Source organism: Zea mays, chromosome 7, assembly GCF_902167145.1.
Source record: "Zea mays cultivar B73 chromosome 7, Zm-B73-REFERENCE-NAM-5.0, whole genome shotgun sequence".
Classification (NCBI taxonomy): domain Eukaryota; kingdom Viridiplantae; phylum Streptophyta; class Magnoliopsida; order Poales; family Poaceae; genus Zea; species Zea mays.
In genome coordinates this window covers 51,427,138-51,446,853 of record NC_050102.1, presented here as the reverse complement: position 1 = coordinate 51,446,853, position 19,716 = coordinate 51,427,138, and the positions used below count along the sequence as shown (strand labels likewise).

Genomic DNA, 19,716 nt, shown 5'->3' with positions numbered 1-19,716 from the left:
AAGATTTTCAATTTCGCGCTTTTGGGTTTCAGCTTGAGCCTTAGAGGTAGCTTCGTCTTCCTTTATTTTATCCACCAATGTAAGCAGAATTTTATCTTTTTCCAAAGCGTCGTTCCTCAGCTTAATAACCTCTGTTCGTAGGTTGTTGAAAGCAATATTGTAGCTCTCGTCTTCGGCATTCTTTTGCGCTCTCAAAGCGTTGCTCAGTATTAAACCCTATATGAAAAAGAATTAGTATAAGAATAAAAGAATGGTTCAAAAATTATAAATTTCCAAATATACAATTCTCACACCTTCAGACTATTATATGCAAGGCTATCCGCAAGATCGTCCTTCGTCATAGCGCAGAGTCCAGCTTCATGTTTCAGAAACCCCATACTTCTAGCCATCTCCCGGTAGACAGATAATTCTTTGTTGTCTGGGAGACAGTATAGGAAGTCATCTTCGTCTGTCCCATTGAACACTAGGGTCCCCTTCGGATACTTCAGTTCTCGGGCATAGTGATTAGCTTCAAAAATCTCTTCTTCAGACAATTTCTTCCCCGAAGCATGTCGCACAATATAATCACGGATTTTGGAAGATGCTTCGGGGGCGGTAGTGTCAATTTCTTCAACCAAAATTGGCTCTGTCATTTTTGTTTTTTTGGCTTCCAAAGTTGCCTTTGTAATTTTTGTTTCTTCGGCTTCCAAAGGTTTTACCTTGGTGGGCTCTGATGGCCCAGCTTCAGTTTCAAATTGTTGCTTCGAAGCTTCAGCAACAAAGGCTTCAGTAGACACTTCAGAAGTTTCAACAGTTTTCTTCGGAGTTATGCTTGAAGATTTAATTGTCTCCAAAACATCTAACACATTAACCATCCTTTTTCTTTTCGGGGTCACTGTTGGACCCTTCTAGCTTTTTCCTGTCTCAATTTTTGCTGAAGGACTTAAAACTTCTAATGTTTTTGCTTCTTCAGTCCTCGGTTCTTCTATCTTTTCTGTTGCTGGCACTTCGGCCAGCTCTTCGATTTTTGGCAGCAGAGTTGATTCTTTAGCTTCGGTGGTCGAAGAGGTCTCACCGGCGAACTCAGGCACTGTGGCCAGTTCAATATAACGTGGCCGGTGTGTGAGAACCTTTACCCTTTTCCTCTTCGGCGCCGGCTCACTAGGAGCGGCTGAAGTAGTTTCCTTCGCAGAGGAAGTATTCTTTCTTTTTTGACCCCGCACTAGATAACGGTAGTCGGGGTAGACAAACCCAATTGCGTCAAATATTCGGTTGAGCCTCTTTTTCTTTCGGCCCCCGAAGGCCGCTGATAATGCAGTATCTTCGGCCTTTGAGTATACCCCAAGCAATTCATCACTTACAGTCTCAATGCTTTTTAGCCAGTCATCATCTGGCTCAACGAATTTATCTCCGTACTTGAATGTGTATTTTAGCCTGACTAGTCCACCTTCGTCAGGTTCTTTAACGGTTTCCTTCGGCATTTCCCAGTTATCTGCAAGTGGCCATACTCTGAAGGCAATATGTTCTTGCATTAAATCCCTTGTCCCAATAAAAGAGCACACTGTGCCGAAGGCTCTTTGGCATTCTTCGGCCGTTTCATCCATCTCCACCTTCGGCCTCCGAAGGCCGAAGCGTTGCCAAACGGGGCGCATAATGATACCTTTAATATCTTCCCGGATTTTTAAATCGTTCTTCACATAAAACCATTCTGTCATCTAGTTGCCGGGCCATCTTTTCCGAAAGGTTGGCACGGGGCAACTTGACCCAGATCGGGCGCCGAAGCTGTAGCAGCCAAAATTGTTGTGATACTGCCCTTTACCCCAAGGTTTCGTCTCGTACAATAACTCATGTATGTTGCAAAAACTTTTAGCATTTGGTTCTAAACCTTGGCTCCTCACGGCCTAGACGAAGATGCCCATCCTTATGATTGATTCGGGAGTGAGTTGGTGAAGGTAGACTTCAAAAACCTTCAATACTTCCACAACAAAACTGCTTAACGGAAATCATAGTCCAGCTTTCAAGAAGCTTCGGAATACCACGACTTCATTTTCTTCGAGAGTAGGCACAATTTTCTCCCCAATATCCGCCCTCACAATAGACATGTCTCGAAAATACCTTCCTTTCATGGTATCAAGATGACTCTGCTTAATGCTCGATTTGCCGAAGACTGTGTGACTTGGTCGCCACGGTCGATCTTCGGAGTCTTCGCCCCCACTTTCTACATCATAACTGTCATTGTCACCAGTATCTTTAGACAAACCCTCCAAAATTTCTTTAGTAATCTTCTCTGTATTAGTCTTCGACATTGATTGAAGAAAGCCCAGATGCATCTCCTCAAAAAGACTTAGCTTCGAATCATCAACAACTTTCTTATCTTCAGACATCCTTGTAAACACTGAGAAAGTGCTCTCGAAACCGAAGCTTAAAAATCTAAAAAGTCAAGCAAGTGTTGTTGCGCACAGGCTAAAAGTTGGGTGAGTAAAAGCAATTGGCAAGAGAGCGTGCCAAATAAACTCGTGATAAGTTCTTATTTATACACCTAGTGCGTTGAAAACTGGAGGGTCCCGCTTGTCAAAGACTATTGCTATTCTAGCAAAGAGAAGGTGTTTTTTCGGACCTTCGGCTTAAGGCCTTCGTCCATATCGCAATATGAATTTATCATTACAGCAAATTAATATTGCGAGGGGCTACTGTTGGGGGCCTTCGGCTTCCGAAGGTCCTCAAAAATATAATTTGACAATGTTCTCCAAGTATGCGAGCAGGTATCTTCGGAATCAGGTTGCGGGTATACAAGAGCATGGTCAAGACGAAGCTTGATTGAAATGGAAGACGATCATGACGAAGGATGAAACGATCACGAAGCTATGTGCAGAAAAGCTTCGACATGACAGCAGAAAAGGGGAACCGACTTAAAGATGAAAAGCCAAATTAGACCTCGAAGAATTACTATAGAGTTATTGATAAAAGCAAAGGGCATTAATGTAATTTTACATGGACTGCGTTCCGTGCCTATAAATAGATGAACAGTACTCCCGTACTGTTCACGCTGACTTGGCATTAGCATCACGCTTGTACCCTTACTTTCCTTCAAGCCGAAGATACATTTGTAATTTGTTGTTGTTTATATAAGTAAAATAAATAGAAATAAATTAATAATAATGTTCGAAGTAATCCTGTTATTTTCCGTGTTTTATGTATAAATCTTTCTTATCTTTTATTATGATTATGAAGGTGTGACTCTCATAACTTTCGTCCGAAATTCATTATATCCAAAGGGAAATAATGCTTCGAAGGACGAAGGGCTTTAATATTTAACATTTTATGTTGCCTTGTTCTTAATTCATAGCATTTGAGAACAAGTCTCCAACAGAAAGCTTGAGATAAAAATTTGTTTCTAAAATAGCGCGCAAGAAAATTTCAAAGTGACGGCAAACTCAAAATTCTCGATCCAAATTAAGTACTCAATCGTCTATCATCTTGACACTGATTTTCCTCGTTTGTAGCCTCAGTTTCAGTCTCACACAGATAAATCGCTGCCAAAATCCAGGTTTTGCGCGTTATCAGACTAAATTACGTACGAGGGTAATAATTAGTTGTTAGATAATTCGTGTTTAATCAAAGCGCCATAAAATAAAATGGAAATAATTAGTGTGGCCCGATTAGGTGTTTTGGATCAAGTCCAGCTAGCCCGTTTGGCCTATTTAAAACTCTAACTCTTGGGTTTCTTCTATAAATAAGAACCCTCTCCTTGCTATTGGATACAATTTTGCACTTCCACCCCTAGCCGCCACAACCTTTCTCCCTCTCCTCTCCTTTCAGCCAACGTGCGGCTCCAGCAGGGAGCCTTTCTCCCCAAGCGCATAGAAGCATCTCCTGGCGTCTTCCCCTTCCCAGCGTAGGAGCAAGGGCTTCCCATGGCGGCCTCCCTTGTGACATCTCCCCCTACAGGTTCCAGGTCGGCGCCCTTCTCTAGCCTGGACTTGTAGCGCCTGATGCCCATCTTCGCCCTCTGCTGTCGAAGGCACGGGCACCATTTTCCCCCATGGCCGAGCTCAACACCTGCCAGGACAAGCTGCGGGCCCCTCTGCTCCAGCCATGGCGTGGGACCTTCTCTGGTTGGAGCTCGAGCAGGTGAGCTCGCCCCATGGCCTTGGCTCCTTGTTTGCTTGCTGCACGTACGCTCCCTCTCCCATCTGGCTTTCTGCCCTTCTCAAGTCCGGCCATCCCCGCCTTGCCGTGGATTTCCTCGAGCAGCCCCACCTGGCCGCCATCCTCCTCAGATCGACCTCCCCTTTTTGTGTAGCTCACCATCTCCCCATACGCGCGCTAGCTGGACGCCATCCGAGCTCCGCCAGCCGGTCTGCAACTCCCTCTCGCTGCTTCCCTTGGACGCCGGAGCTCCAAGGTCGTACCTCCGTCTCCATGGCCGACCAGCAAACCTCGATGGACGAGCTCTCTAGCACTTTCCTCTCCTATGGCGCGCCTGCCCCCATGGATGAAGCCCCAGTTTGCCGGTCTCCTCTCTGCTCCATGGCCGAGGGCCCATTCCCTAGCACCCTCCTCGCATGGGCAGGCTGCGGGTGCTCGGCACCCCCCTACCAACCTTCGCCGAGTTCGGCCACCCCTCCTCGTCCTTGTGATAGTAGCAGGTGCTCGACAAAATGCCTGTGAGAGGCTTGGTGTTGTGGACAACCCCGTCCGCGACGTCGTCGACCCCCGGTGAGGCACCCCGCTATCCTTGCTGTTTTTGCGTCCGTAGTGTTCGACGATATGCCAAATTCATGAACTCTTGTGTTATCGCAGCAGCCATCGATGTCGCGCTTCGAGCTGGTCCGTTCAGCGAAATGTCGAGCCACGTGGACAGCCCCTGTGACTAGTCCCATTTCGCTTAGGTTATTTTCCTTGTGGTTTGTTCTACTTATAAAATTGGTCGATATCGTGTATGTACATGTGTGTAAATAAAAAAAATTAAGCGAATTATGCTTGTTTGATGTGGTGAGAAGAATTAAAAATATTTGTCTAATTTATACGAAGGACGCATCGACATATGATTGTGTGTGCCGAAATGCGTTGTAGTAGTGATTGCGTCAAGTTAAACGGTAATGTCTCGAGTGCACGCAACAACATGGTTGTATGCGAGACAGGGTAAAATAAGGTGTGCTCGGCATGAATGTTCGGTCATTGTAGGTAGAAATTTTCTTGCTTAAATAGAGAGGTGGTGACATGCCAAAGTAGTCATCGCTTCTCTATATTTATAAGTCGAGTCGTGACGATGCGCATTATGTGTTCGTTAAATTATGTTTTGCATATAGTGTATGGTTTTGCTCGCGATTTCGAGTAGTAACATCGGGTGGTCAAGTAGGTTCGTGATACAAGTTGTGTAATAGAGTTAGTTGTTTTGGGATAATTATTGAAATGCTCTGTTCATATGATAAACATGTATGTGTTCATGATTTGGGAAGTAAGCGCATGATGGTTTCGAGTTGGAGATTAGTGGTTTACGGTTCGTATGATTTGGTCGATGTGCGAATATACATGTGAATATGTATGTTTATCAAAATGTTGTAGTGTATGTTGTGTATCAGATGGCGATAATAATAGGCAAGCCGATGTGTATGTTGTATGGCGGGCTATGTCGTTCCTCTAGTTAGCTAACTTGTTAGATGACTTGGGCTAAGCTCGTAATCGTGATGATTTACTTGTTATGGTCTAAATGCGTATGGCTATGGTCGCGAATGAAAAGTAGTAGTGCTCTGTCTAAGTTAAAATGCAAATTATTGGGTGAAAAACGCTTCGATATACATGTATACCGGGTTGATTATTGTGGTGACTGCATTGTAAATTGTGTATGGTAATTCTAGCGCACGAAATAACTTGGATAAAATTTGTAAGTCTACTTGTTGGTACTTATTTAATTGTTTTAACTCTAACAAATGGTAAAGTGTTAAAATAATTCAAGTCTCTAGAACATGGCAATTCTTGAAGTAAATAGGAGCTAAAATTTATTAGTTGTTGTTTTGGACTGCACGCACTGATTTCGCCGTGCTGTATGTTTAATGAACTAAATTATATTTTCTGTAGAAAAACCCTATAGAAAAGTTGTAGGTAACTTTATTATCTTACTTGTGTTAAAATTTGACAGCCATAAGTCTGATCGTTTAGAAGTTATGTTTTTCACAAATTCAGTAACTGAATCTGTCCAATTTCTGTACAGATTTCAGAAATTGCATTGTTTGCTTAAGTTAATTTTACAATCGGTTCATGCTCGTTAAAAGAAATTTGTAGATGCTTTTTCTATCTTGCTTGTGTTAAAATGCCATAACCATAAGCCTGATAGTTTAGGAGTTATGAATTTTACAAAATGGTTGATGTGTTCTGTCCACCGTCAGAATAGATTTCGAAAACTGAATTGTTTGATTTGGTTAAACATAGAATCACTTCTTGGTGATTATAAAAGTTATATAGTGCTTTTACTAATCTTTCCAAAAAGTCTTGGATTACTCTTTTTGGTGATCTGAAGATTTAGTTATGAATGTTTAAAGTGTGAAGACTGAATCTGTCCAATTCTGGACAGCAAAGCCTTCTATTGTCTTTTACTCTTGATACATGTTAAACCAACCTGAGATGTTCATAAATGATTTGTAGACAATTTCATTATCTTTTCAGAAAGTCTAGGATCAGTTTGTTTGGATACATGAATCTCTAGTTATGAATTTTTTAAGTCGCAAGTTTGAATCTGTCCAAATCTGAACAAAACTGTTGTTTATCACTATTTAACCTTGTTAAGTATCTAATCATCTTGAGATGACAATATTAAAGTTGTAGAGAGTTTCTTAAGCTTTCCAAAAAGTATCTGTTCACTATTTTTGGATAAATATCTTGTAAGTTATAACTGAAACAATCAACTGTTGTGCTGCTGTCCTAAACATTTTAGATGTGATTGATTGTTCCACTCTAGTGTGCTTGTCTTGAGTCGACTGCTTGTTGTTTTGGATTTTGACTGAGTTTGAGTAATAATGATAGTGCACGAAATTGGTTAAAGCCTAAGGAGTAACTTAGCTTAAAAACATTTAGCAAGTGTCATTATATGGACTAGAAACACAATTAATGATACGTTACCATTTTTAATACTTGCGTGGCAAAGCTAATATTGCTAAATAACCAACCTCATTAGACTAGTATAAGAAGCAGTGTGATTAGGCTATCGCTTTCTGTGTGTGCTCTTGGGTGTGTGCTCGCATTAGGATATTGTGAATAATGGTAGAACCCGATTAAGTGATTATTCCCTTTTAACTAAGTTTGTCTATATAGAAGCCATGGCAAATTGATGTGTACTTAACTAGTATAATAATAAAGAAACTAATGAAAAATTAGAGCGAATGTTATAAATGCTTGCACGAGTGATGCCGTGTTGGGCTGGTTAATTCTAGAAAGTATTTGTCGTCTTTGTAATGGTATTGGTTACGTATGCCCAATGACGTGTAGATAACTAATGCTAGCGTATGGTTGTTTACGGTGTCTTACAATTTAATGTTTAGTTCGCTACCGTGTATTTGAATATCTTGTGCTACTTTCATTATATTCATACATATGCATCGTGCATCTCATTTAGGACCGAGAGATGATGACCGTGCAAGTGATGTGGTGCCAACAACCAGATGCAGTTGGTGGACAACCTAAGGAAGGATGGACATGTAATACCCAACTTGTAATTTGTGGAGGATAACCAAAAAGGAGAAATGTTATTCCTGTGTATATACGTGTGTTATCCATATTTATCATTCCATGAGAACATCACATGAAAACAAATAAATAAATAACAAAAGATACCCAAAAACAAATTATGCATCATGCTGGGATTTTATTGTGTTCATTCTGTGACAACATAAAATAATATAATATAAAAGAAAAGAAATATGTTAAAAATCCAAAGTGATATTTAAATTCTAAAGGAAAATTCAAGAATTGGGAAAAGGGAGAAGAACATAAATTACTAGGTGAATAAAAATAAGTATAAATATATATACATATGTATTATTCTTATACATATTAGAGTTTGAATTTTTATACTTGACTCAATGGTGAAATTCAAATTCAAAATTCAAATTTAAATTCAAAATAGTTAGGAATAAAAGAAAACAAAAAATAAAACATAAAAGAAAAAGAAAAAGGGACTTACCTAGGCTTTGGTCCCTGACTTTGGCCCATCCGAGGAATCACGCAGCGCTGCCCATCTTCTCAACGCAGACGCGTGCCGACAAGCGGGCCCTACGGGTCGGTCACACGCGCGCTCGCCTGACCATCTACGCACGCTTGCCTGGCCAGTGGCCACTGAATAGTGGACCCCACATGTCAGACGGGCGCTGCTGTTCTTCTCTCCACACCGAACGGTGCCGATGCGCGTGGCCGCGGGGAAATCGGAGGTCGTTGGAACGGGCCTTCGGGACCCCCGGGACCGCCAAAAGGACCTCTCGGCGCCGATGCGCGTGGCCGCGGGGAAATCGGAGGTCGTTGGAACGGGCACCACGTCAACCTTCTGGTGTCCATATAGCGGGTTCTGGGAGGGTTCTTGCCTAACCTTTCTTCCACCTCAAAGTGTCGCTGGTTGAGGGAATTGGGAGTGAGGGAGCCGTGGTCAGCCGACACAGTTGAATCTCGGGCCGCGCCTAACCAAGCTCTTGGCGGGTGTTCAATTGGGATTCGGTCGGTTGTGGTGAAGGTTGCCAGCAACGCTCCTGAGGCGAATTGGGTCACCGCACCTTGGGATCCCTCGCCGGAGTCCTCCTTCTGCGGCCGTCTGCCCCGCTGCGTGGCCGACCGCGCCCGCGTCGTAATTGGCCGGTAAGGATTCCCCTAACCAACTTAATCCGATGCCTGTGTGTATTGCCGTAGATGTTTATGTCCACCATTGCGGGATGGGCCCGGGGCGGCGCTCGTCACCGTCGTCGCCGAGGACGCTCGCCATCGTCTCGGTCGGACATGGGGAAAGGGAACGAGTGATGTTCGTCGATGCGCTATCGAACGGTCTGGATTAGTGCACCTAGCGTCAGTTGCCACGGTTCGCTTTGGACCGTCGGTTTCGGATCCATCCGCCTCACGTGCTCGGTATGTATGTGTGTTCCCGAGCGTTAGATGGTAATCGGAGAGTCATGGTTGGGTCTCGGATTCATTAAATCTGGGCCATTGACCTTTTATCCGACCCCCGTGAGCGCGTACCGTTTCGACAGGAGTGAGTCTAATCTGAACCGTTCGCTTCAGATCCAGTGGCTAAGGAAGTCCTTTATCCGTTCAGTTAGGAAATTTTGTAGTCGAGTCCCTGTACTTTAAGGAAACCATCCCGCAGTCCTCTGCGCAGGGCGGTTTGTCTCTTAGAAAAGTTTACCCCGAGCCCCCTGTTTTCCTGTTTAATTGAGGCCCAGTCCAGAGTTCATAGGAAATGGATAAATAATATCAGGAAATATTTTAATGAGAAAATAAATGCTAGGACTTTAATAAATCATAGAAAAGTCATATGAACTTCAAAATAATCCATTCCACTTTCTAAATTTTTGTAATATTATTTTCTATCACTTAGAGTCTCTGTTTTGTCATGAAAACAGTAAGAAAATTAATTTCCCACTTAAACCTATTTTAAGCATATAAAACCTTTGGAAATTCATATCTTAAAATCTATAACTCTAAAAATTATGGTTCCTGTTCCTAGGATTTCATTTTAATATGTAGATTATTATTTTGTATTTTGTTTACATGTTTGGCGTGATGTTAATTTTCTCTATATATTGTACTTGTTTGTATTGTGGCGAGTAGAAGAGCCTGTGACCGAGGATCCTGGTGACAAGCAGATAGAAGTAGCTGAGCAGGAGCTCATTGAAGGCAAGTTGTGCCCTTGACCACTTTTATACCCAATAATGTTCTTTAATATCACTTATTCATGCATAGGTTTAATTTTGATGGGACCCGATAGGTCACCCTAGATTGTTTATCTCTTTACCTTGTTATCCCTGAATCACTTGGGTAGTTTTGCTATTGCTTTACATGGTTTTGGGATAATATTTTGTTATACCCATATTCCAGTTATTTTGTTATTCTATTTATGTTTATGTCAAGATCATTAATGTTAATTAGAACATGGAGCTTAACTTGAGAAACACGTGCCACCACAAGGGTTTAATGGGACGCCCTTGGCTGACTAATTAGGAAATCTAGTGGAAGACTACTTTACCCAAAAGGGGCAAGGGCAGTAGGGGGTTGCATGCAAGAAGGTTCTCGGGTTGATTTTGCTGCGATGGCGGTCAGACGGGGGATTCTTGTAAGTGCTCTTCCCATAAACTGTAGCGGGTTGTCAGAAGCTAGTGGATGAAAGGGAATTAGGCTTACACCTATTTCCTAATTGATTTTGGTGGTTGAATTGCTCAACACAAATAACTGGACTAACTAGTTTGCTCTAGTCTATAAGTTCTACAGGTGCCAAAGGTTCACAATAAGCCAATAAAAAGACCAAGAAAGGGGTCAAACAAAGAGAGCAAAGACAACCCAAAGGCACCCTGGTCTGGCACACCGGACTGTCCGGTGTGCCACCGGACAGTGTCCGGTGCACCAGGGCACTCTATGCTGAACTCACCACCTTCGGGAAATCAGGAGGCCGCTCTGCTATAATTCACCGGACTGTCCAGTGAAGCACCGGACAGTGTCCGGTGTCACACCGGACTGTCCGGTGTGCCAGCGGAGCAACGGCTACTTCACGCGCAACAGTCGACTACAACCGCATTCAATGCGCTACAGTGCGCGCCAGAATCAGAGCACGCGCAGTTGGCGCACCGGACAGTCTACAGGACCTGTTCGATGCACCACCGGACAGCCCAGAGGTCCCACAAGTCAGAGCTCCAACTGTCGAACCCCAACGGCTGGCTGACGTGGCTGGCGCACCGGACAGTGTCCGGTGGCGCACCGGACTATCCGGTGCGCCATGCGACAGCAGTCTTCCAACGGCCATATCTTGGTGGTTGGGGCTATAAATACCCCAACCACCCCACATTCAATGACATCCAAGTTTTCCATCTTCAACACATTGCAAGAGCTATAGCATTCAATTCTAGACACTCCAAAGAGATCAAATCCTCTCCCAAGTCCAAAGACAACTCAAATCAATAGTGGCTAGTGAGAGAGTGATATTTGTGTTCATTTGAGCTATTGCGCTTGGATTGCTTCTTTTCTTTCTCATTCTTCTTGTGAGAAACTCAATTGTAACCGAGGCAAGAGACACCAATTGTGTGGTGGTCCTTGCATGGACTTTGTGTCCCGTTTGATTGAGAAGAGAAGCTCACTCGGTCTAAGTGACCGTTTGAGAGAGGGAAAGGGTTGAAAGAGACCCGGTCTTTGTGACCACCTCAACGGGGAGTAGGTTTGCAAGAACCGAACCTCGGTAAAACAAATCATCGTGTCTCACGCTTTATTTGCCCGCGGTTTGTTTTTCACCCTCTCTCTCGGACTCATTCTTATTTCTAACGCTAACCCGGCTTGTAGTTGTGCTTAAGTTTATAAATTTCAGATTCGCCCTATTCACCCCCCTCTAGGCGACTTTCAATTGGTATCAGAGCCCGGTGCTTCATTAGAGCCTAACCGCTCGAAGTGATGTCGAGAGCATCCGCCAAGAGGGATCTTAGGACCGGCAACAAGTCCGCAAGCTCTGGAAGAACACACTCAAGAGAGTCCGCCCACAAGCAAAAGGAGGAATCCTCTTCCTCCATCAAGTCCCATCGGATGGATGACAAGAAGAAGAAAATGAGGAAGGTGGTCTACTACGAGACCGACTCTTCGTCACCCTCCACCTCCGGCTCGGAATCGGCCTCCACCACTTCAAAGCGCCATGAGCGCAAGAAGTATAGTAAGATGCCCCTTCGCTATCCTCGCATTTCTAGACGCACTCCATTACTCTCCATTCCATTAGGCAAACCACCTATGTTTAAAGGTGAAGATTATTCTATGTGGAGTGATAAAATGAGGCATCACCTAACCTCACTCCACAAAAGCATATGGGATATTGTTGAGTATGGAGTGCAAGTACCAAAGAAGGGAGACAAGGATTACGACTCGGAGGAGGTCAAACAAATCCAACACTTCAACTCCCAAGCCACAACTATACTCCTCGCCTCTCTAAGTTGAGAGGAGTATAATAAGGTGCAAGGGTTGAAGAGCGCAAAGGAGATTTGGGACGTGCTAAAGACCACGCATGAAGGAGACGAGGTGACCAAGATCACCAAGCGGGAGACGATTGAGGGGGAGCTCGGTCGCTTCCGGCTTCGCCAAGGGGAGGAGCCACAAGATATGTACAACCAGCTCAAGACCTTGGTGAACCAAGTGCGCAACCTCGGGAGCAAAAAATGGGATGACCATGAAATGGTTAAGGTTATTCTTAGATCACTTGTGTTCCTTAACCCTACACAAGTTCAATTAATTCGTGGTAATCCAAGATATACACTAATGACTCCCGAGGAAGTAATAGGAAACTTTGTGAGCTTTGAGTTGATGATCAAAGGCTCAAAGAAAATTATCGAGCACGACGGCCCCTCCACGCCCGAAGCACAACTGGATGCATTCAAGGCGACGGAGGAGAAGAAAGAGGAATCTACATCAAGTAGACCACCCATCGATGCCTCCAAGCTCGACAACGAGGAAATGGCGCTCATCATCAAGAGCTTCCGCCAAATCCTCAAGCAAAGGAGGGGGAAGGATTACAAGCCTCGCTCCAAGAAAGTTTGCTACAAGTGTGGTAAGCCCGGTCATTTTATTGCAAAATGTCCACTATCTAGTGACAGTGACAGGGGCGACGACAAGAAGGGAAAGAGGAGAGAAAAGAAGAGATACCACAAGAAGAGTGGCGGCGATGCCCATGTGTGTCGCGAGTGGGACTCCGACGAGAGCTCCTCCGACTCCTCATCCGATGAGGACGCCGCCAACATCACCGTCACCAAGGGACTCCTCTTCCCCAACGTCGGCCACAAGTGCCTCATGGCAAAGGACGACAAAAGAAAGAAGGTAAAAGCAAAATCCTCCACTAAATATGAAACCTCTAGTGATGAGGATAATGCTAGTGATGAGGAGAATAATTTGCGTACCCTTTTTGCCAACCTAAACATGCAACAAAAAGAAAAACTAAATGAATTAATTAGTGCTATTCATGAAAAGGATGATCTCTTGGATTCTCAAGAGGACTTCCTAATTAAAGAAAATAAGAAGCATGTTAAGATTAAGAATGCTTATGCTCTAGAAGTAGAAAAATGTGAAAAACTATCTAGTGAGCTAAGCACATGCCATGATATTATTACCAACCTTAGAAATGAGAATGCTAGTTTAATTGCTAAGGTTGATTCAAATGCTTGTAATGCTTCAATTCCCAATCTTAGAGATAATAATGATGAATTGCTTGCTAAGATTGAAGAATTAAATGTTTCTCTTGCTAGCCTTAGAAATGATAATGAAACATTAATTGCTAAGGCTAAAGATTTAGATGTTTGCAATGTTACATTTTCCAATCTTAAAAGTGAGAATGAAATATTACATGCTAAGATTGTTGAACTAAAATCTTGCAAACCCTCTACATCTACCATTGAGCATGTTTCCATTTGTACTAGATGTAGAGACATTAATGTTGATGCTATCTATGATCACCTAGCCTTAATCAAGAAACAAAATGATCACATGGCTCAACTTAATGCTAAAATTAATGAGCATGACTTAGAAAATGAAAAATTTAAATTTGCTAGAAGCATGCTCTATAGTGGGAGACGCCCTGGCATCAAGGATGGCATTGGCTTCCAAAAGGGAGACAATGTCAAACTTAATTCCCCTCCTAAAAGATTGTCTAACTTTGTTAAGGGCAAGGCTCCCATGCCTCAGGATAACGAGGGTTACATTTTGTACCCTGTCGGTTATCCCGAGAGCAAAATTAGGAGAATTCACTCTAGGAAGTCTCACTCTGACCCTAATCATGCTTTTATGTATAAGGGTGAGACATCTAGCTCTAGGCAATCAACCCGTGCTAAATTGCCTAAGAAGAAAACTCCTAGTGCATCAAATGATTCTAACATTTCATTTAAAACTTTTGATGCATCTTATGTTTTAACTAACAAATCCGGCAAAGTAGTTGCCAAGTATGTTGGGGACAAACACAAGGGATCAAAGACTTGTGTTTGGGTACCCAAAGTTCTTGTATCTAATGTCAAAGGACACAAAACCGTTTGGGTACCTAACAACAAGAACTAAAATTGTTTTGTAGGTTTATGCATCTGGGGGCTCAAGTTGGATCATCGACAGCGGGTGCACAAACCACATGACAGGGGAGAAGAAGATGTTCTCCTCCTATGAGAAAAACCAAGATCCCCAACGAGCTATCACATTCGGGGATGGAAATCAAGGTTTGGTCAAAGGATTGGGTAAAATTGTTATATCTCCTGACCACTCCATTTCAAATGTTTTTCTTGTAGATTCTTTAGATTACAATTTGCTTTCTGTTTCTCAATTATGCAAAATGGGCTACAACTGTCTTTTTACGGATATAGGTGTTACTGTCTTTAGAAGAAGTGATGATTCAGTAGTATTTAAGGGAGTGTTAGAGGGTCAGCTATACTTAGTAGATTTTGATAGATCTGAACTCGACACTTGCTTAATTGCTAAGACTAACATGGGCTGGCTCTGGCATCGCCGACTAGCACATGTTGGAATGAAGAATTTTCACAAACTTGTAAAGGGAGAACACATTTTGGGACTAACAAATGTTCATTTTGAGAAAGACAGGATTTGTAGCGCATGTCAGGCAGGAAAGCAAGTTGGTGTTCATCATCCACACAAGAACATCATGACGACCGACAGGCCACTCGAGCTCCTACACATGGACCTATTCGGCCCGATAGCTTACATAAGCATCAGCAGGAGTAAGTACTGTCTAGTTATTATGGATGACTATTCTCGCTTCACTTGGGTGTTCTTTTTACAGGAAAAATCTCATACCCAAGAGACCTTAAAGGGATTCTTGAGACGGGCTCAAAATGAGTTCGGCTTAAGGATCAAGAAAATTAGAAGCGACAATGGGACGGAGTTCAAGAACTCACAAATCGAAGGCTTCCTTGAGGAGGAGGGCATCAAGCATGAGTTCTCTTCTCCCTACACGCCACAACAAAATGGTGTAGTGGAGAGGAAGAATCAAACTCTATTGGACATGGAAAGAACCATGCTTGATGAGTACAAGACTTCGGATCGGTTTTGGGCGGAGGCGGTCAACACCACTTGCTACGCCATCAACCGATTGTATCAACACCGAATCATCAAGAAGACATCATATGAACTCCTAGCCGGTAAAAAGCCCACTGTTTCATATTTTAGAGTCTTTGGTAGCAAATGTTTTATTCTTGTTAAAAGAGGTAGAAAATCCAAATTTGCTCGTAAGACTGTAGAAGGCTTTTTACTAGGATATGATTCAAACACAAGGGCATATAGAGTCTTTAACAAGTCCTTTGGACAAGTTGAAATTTCTTGTGACATTGTGTTTGATGAGACTAACGGCTCTCAAGTAGAGCAAGTTGATCTTGATGAGATAGGTGATGAAGAGGCTCCGTGCGTCGCACTAAGGAACATGTCCATTGGGGATGTGTGTCCTAAGGAATCCGAAGAGCCTCCACAAACACAAGATCAACCATCTTCCTCTATGCAAGCATCTCCACCAACTCAAAATGAGGATGAGGCTCAAAATGATGAAGGAGAAGATCAAGGAGTTGAGCCACCTCAAGAGGAGAGCAATGATCAAGGGGGAGATGCTCATGATCAAGATGAAGAAAATGAACAAGTTCCAAGGCCGCCACACCAAAGAGTCCACCAAGCAATCCAACGAGATCACCCCGTGAACACTATCCTTGGCGATATTCAAAAGGGGGTAACTACTCGATCTCGTGTTGCTCATTTTTGTGAACATTACTCTTTTGTTTCCTCTATTGAGCCACACAGGATAGAGGAAGCACTTCAAGATTCGGATTGGGTGGTGGCGATGCAAGAGGAGCTCAACAACTTCACTAGGAATGAGGTATGGCATTTATTTCCACGTCCTAATCAAAATGTTGTAGGAACCAAGTGGGTCTTCCGCAACAAGCAAGATGAGCATGGTGTGGTGATAAGGAACAAAGCCCGACTTGTGGCCAAGGGATATTCACAAGTCGAAGGTTTGGATTTCGGTGAAACCTATGCACCCGTAGCTAGGCTATAATCAATTCGCATTTTACTTGCCTATGCTACTTACCATGGCTTTAAGCTTTATCAAATGGACGTGAAAAGTGCCTTCCTCAACGGACAAATCAAAGAAGAGGTCTATGTTGAGCAACCTCCCGGCTTTGAAGATAGTGAGTACCCTAACCATGTCTACAAACTCTCTAAGGCGCTTTATGGGCTCAAGCAAGCCCCAAGAGCATGGTATGAATGCCTAAGAGACTTTCTTATCACTAATGGCTTCAAAGTCGGAAAGGCCGATCCTACTTTATTTACTAAAACTCTTGACAATGATTTGTTTGTATGCCAAATTTATGTTTATGATATTATATTTGGGTCTACTAACGAATCTACATGTGAGGAATTTAGTAGGATCATGACACAGAAATTCGAGATGTCTATGATGGGGGAGTTGAAGTACTTTTTGGGATTTCAAGTGAAGCAACTCCAAGAGGGCACCTTCATTAGCCAAACGAAGTATATTCAAGACATTCTAAACAAGTTTGGAATGAAGGATGCCAAGCCCATCAAGACACCCATAGGAACCAATGGGCATCTCGACCTCGACACGGGAGGAAAATCCGTCGATCAAAAGGTATACCGGTCGATGATAGGCTCTTTACTCTATTTATGTGCATCTCGACCGGATATTATGCTTTCCGTATGCATGTGTGCAAGATTCCAAGCCGACCCTAAGGAAGCTCACCTTACGGCCGTAAAACGAATCTTGACATATTTAGTTCATACTCCTAAGTTTGGGCTTTGGTACCCTCGGGGATCCACATTTGATTTAATTGGTTATTCCGATGCCGATTGGGCGGGGTGTAAGATTAATAGAAAGAGCACATTGGGGACTTGCCAGTTCTTGGGAAGATCCTTGGTGTCTTGGGCTTCAAAGAAGCAAAATTCCGTAGCTCTTTCTACCGCCGAAGCCGAGTATATTGCCGCAGGTCATTGTTGCGTGCAACTACTTTGGATGAGGCAAACCCTTAGGGACTATGGTTACAAATTAACCTAAGTTCCTCTTCTATGTGATAATGAGAGTGCAATCCGCATGGCGGATAATCCCGTTGAACATAGCCGCACTAAACACATAGCCATTCGGTATCATTTCTTAAGGGATCACCAACAAAAGGGAGATATCGAGATTGCATATATTAACACTAAGGAACAATTAGCCGATATCTTTACCAAGCCACTAGATGAACAAACTTTTAACAAACTTAGGCATGAGCTAAATATTCTCGATTCTAGGAATTTCTTTTGATGTTTTGCACACATAGCTCATAAATATACCTTTGATCCTATCTCTTTCATGTGCTGTGACTAATGTGTTCTCAAGTATACTTCAAACCAAGTCATAGGTGTATTGAAAGGGAATTGGAGTCTTCGGCGAAGACAAAGGCTTCCACTCCACTCCATAACTCATCCTTCGCCGTCGCTCCAAGCAACTCGCCAACTTTGGTATAATCTTCACTCATATTGTGTTCGCCAAAGGGGGAGAAAGTAGTTAAAAGGGCTTATATTTCACTCAAGTATCCGTTTTTGGCGATTCATGCCAAAGGGGGAGAAAGTATTAGCCCAAAGCAAAAGGACCGCACCACCACCCATTTTCAAAGGGTTTTAAAATGATGAATTTTTCAATTGATATCTTATTATATTCAAAAGGGGGGAGAAAGTAGCATTTTCAAAATTGGTATCTTAAAACCCTCTTGAACATTAAGAGGAGGATTTTATCGAGGGGGAGTTTTGTTTAAGTTGAAGGAAAAGCATTTGAAACAAGGGGAGAAAATTTCAAATCTTGAAAATGCTTCTCAAAATCTTATTCATTTACCTTTGACTATTTGCAAAAAGACTTTGAAAAGAATTTTCAAAAGAATTTGCAAAAACAAAACATGTGGTGCTAGCGTGGTCCAAAATGTTAAAAATAAAGAAACAATCCATGCATATCTTATGAGAATTTATATTGGCTCAATTCTAAGTAACCTTTGCACTTACAGTTATGCAAACTAGTTCAATTATGCACTTCTATACTTGCTTTGGTTTGTGTTGGCATCAATCACCAAAAAGGGGGGAGATTGAAAGGGAATTAGGCTTACACCTATTTCCTAATTGATTTTGGTGGTTGAATTGCTCAACACAAATAATTGTACTAACTAGTTTGCTCTAGTCTATAAGTTCTACAGGTGCCAAAGGTTCACAATAAGCCAATAAAAAGACCAAGAAAGGAGTCAAACAAAGAGAGCAAAAGACAACCCAAAGGCACCCTGGTCTGGCGCACCGGACAGTGTCCGGTGCACCAGGGCACTCGATGCTGAACTCACCACCTTCGTGAAATCAGGAGGTCGCTCCGCTATAATTCACTGGACTGTCCGGTGAAGCACCGGACAGTGTCCGGTGTCACACCGGGCTGTCCGGTGTGCCAGCGGAGCAATGGCTACTTCGTGCGAAACGGTCGACTACAACCACATTCAATGCGCTACAGTGCGCGCCAGAGTCAGAGCACGCGCAGTTGGCGCACCGGACAGTCTACAGGACCTGTCCGGTGCACCACCGGACAGCCCAGAGGTCCCAAAAGTCAGAGCTCCAACGGTCGAACCCCAACGGCTGGCTAACGTGGCCGGCGCACCGGACAGTGTCCGGTGGCGCACCGGACTGTCCGGTGCGCCATGCGACAGCAGTCTTCCAACGACCATATCTTGGTGGTTGGGGCTATAAATACCCCAACCATCCCACATTCAATGGCATCCAAGTTTTCCATCTTCAACACATTACAAGAGCTACAGCATTCAATTCTAGACACTCCAAAGAGATCAAATCCTCTCCCAAGTCCAAAGACAACTCAAATCAATAGTGGCTAGTGAGAGAGTGATATTTGTGTTCATTTGAGCTCTTGCGCTTGGATTGCTTCTTTTCTTTCTCATTCTTCTTGTGACAAACTCAATTGTAACCGAGGCAAGAGACACCAATTGTGTGGTGGTCCTTGCGTGGACTTTGTGTCCCGTTTGATTGAGAAGAGAAGCTCACTCGGTCTAAGTGACCGTTTGAGAGAGGGAAAGGGTTGAAAGAGACCCGGTCTTTGTGACCACCTCAACGGGGAGTAGGTTTGCAAGAACCGAACCTCGGTAAAACAAATCATCGTGTCTCACGCTTTATTTGCCCGTGATTTGTTTTTCACCCTCTCTCTCGGACTCATTCTTATTTCTAACGCTAACCCGGCTTGTAGTTGTGCTTAAATTTATAAATTTCAGATTCACCCTATTCACCCCCCCTCTAGGCGACTTTCAGTGGAACTTTGTAAAGGCCTCGTAGTGTTGCCCTGCCTCGCTTCCTTGGTAGAGGTGTATGGGAGTCGCGACCCCTTGGCAGATGGGTAACATGACTTGTGGGTACAGGGTACAACCTCTGCAAAGTGTAAAACTGGTATACTAGCCGTGCTCGCGGTCATGAGCAGCTCAGGACTCTCTAATGATTAATTTATGGAAC

At 43.3% G+C, this 19,716-nt stretch overlaps 1 protein-coding gene across 3 annotated transcripts; it reads left to right on the top strand.

The window, feature by feature from the left end:
• Positions 1 to 3,739: 3,739 nt before the first annotated feature.
• LOC100217190 (uncharacterized) lies at positions 3,740 to 5,045 on the top strand. Of its 3 annotated transcripts, none has more exons than XM_008652791.1 (2): positions 3,740 to 4,698; positions 4,786 to 5,045. In XM_008652791.1, the coding sequence occupies exon 1, from the start codon at positions 4,075 to 4,077 to the stop codon at positions 4,648 to 4,650; it is 576 nt and encodes a 191-aa protein (XP_008651013.1). In that variant the 5' UTR covers positions 3,740 to 4,074; the 3' UTR covers positions 4,651 to 4,698; positions 4,786 to 5,045. The 3 variants fall into 3 exon arrangements, with proteins under 3 accessions (XP_008651013.1, XP_008651012.1, NP_001137022.1); XM_008652790.2 differs by having other exon boundaries at positions 3,748 to 4,698; positions 4,783 to 5,045; NM_001143550.1 differs by having other exon boundaries at positions 3,763 to 4,986.
• The last annotated feature ends 14,671 nt before the right edge of the window (positions 5,046 to 19,716 follow it).

Bases quoted from the DNA above. Each gene is read 5' to 3' on its own strand.
- LOC100217190 (XM_008652791.1), top strand. From the start codon at position 4,075: ATGGCGTGGGACCTTCTCTGGTTGGAGCTCGAGCAGGTGAGCTCGCCC.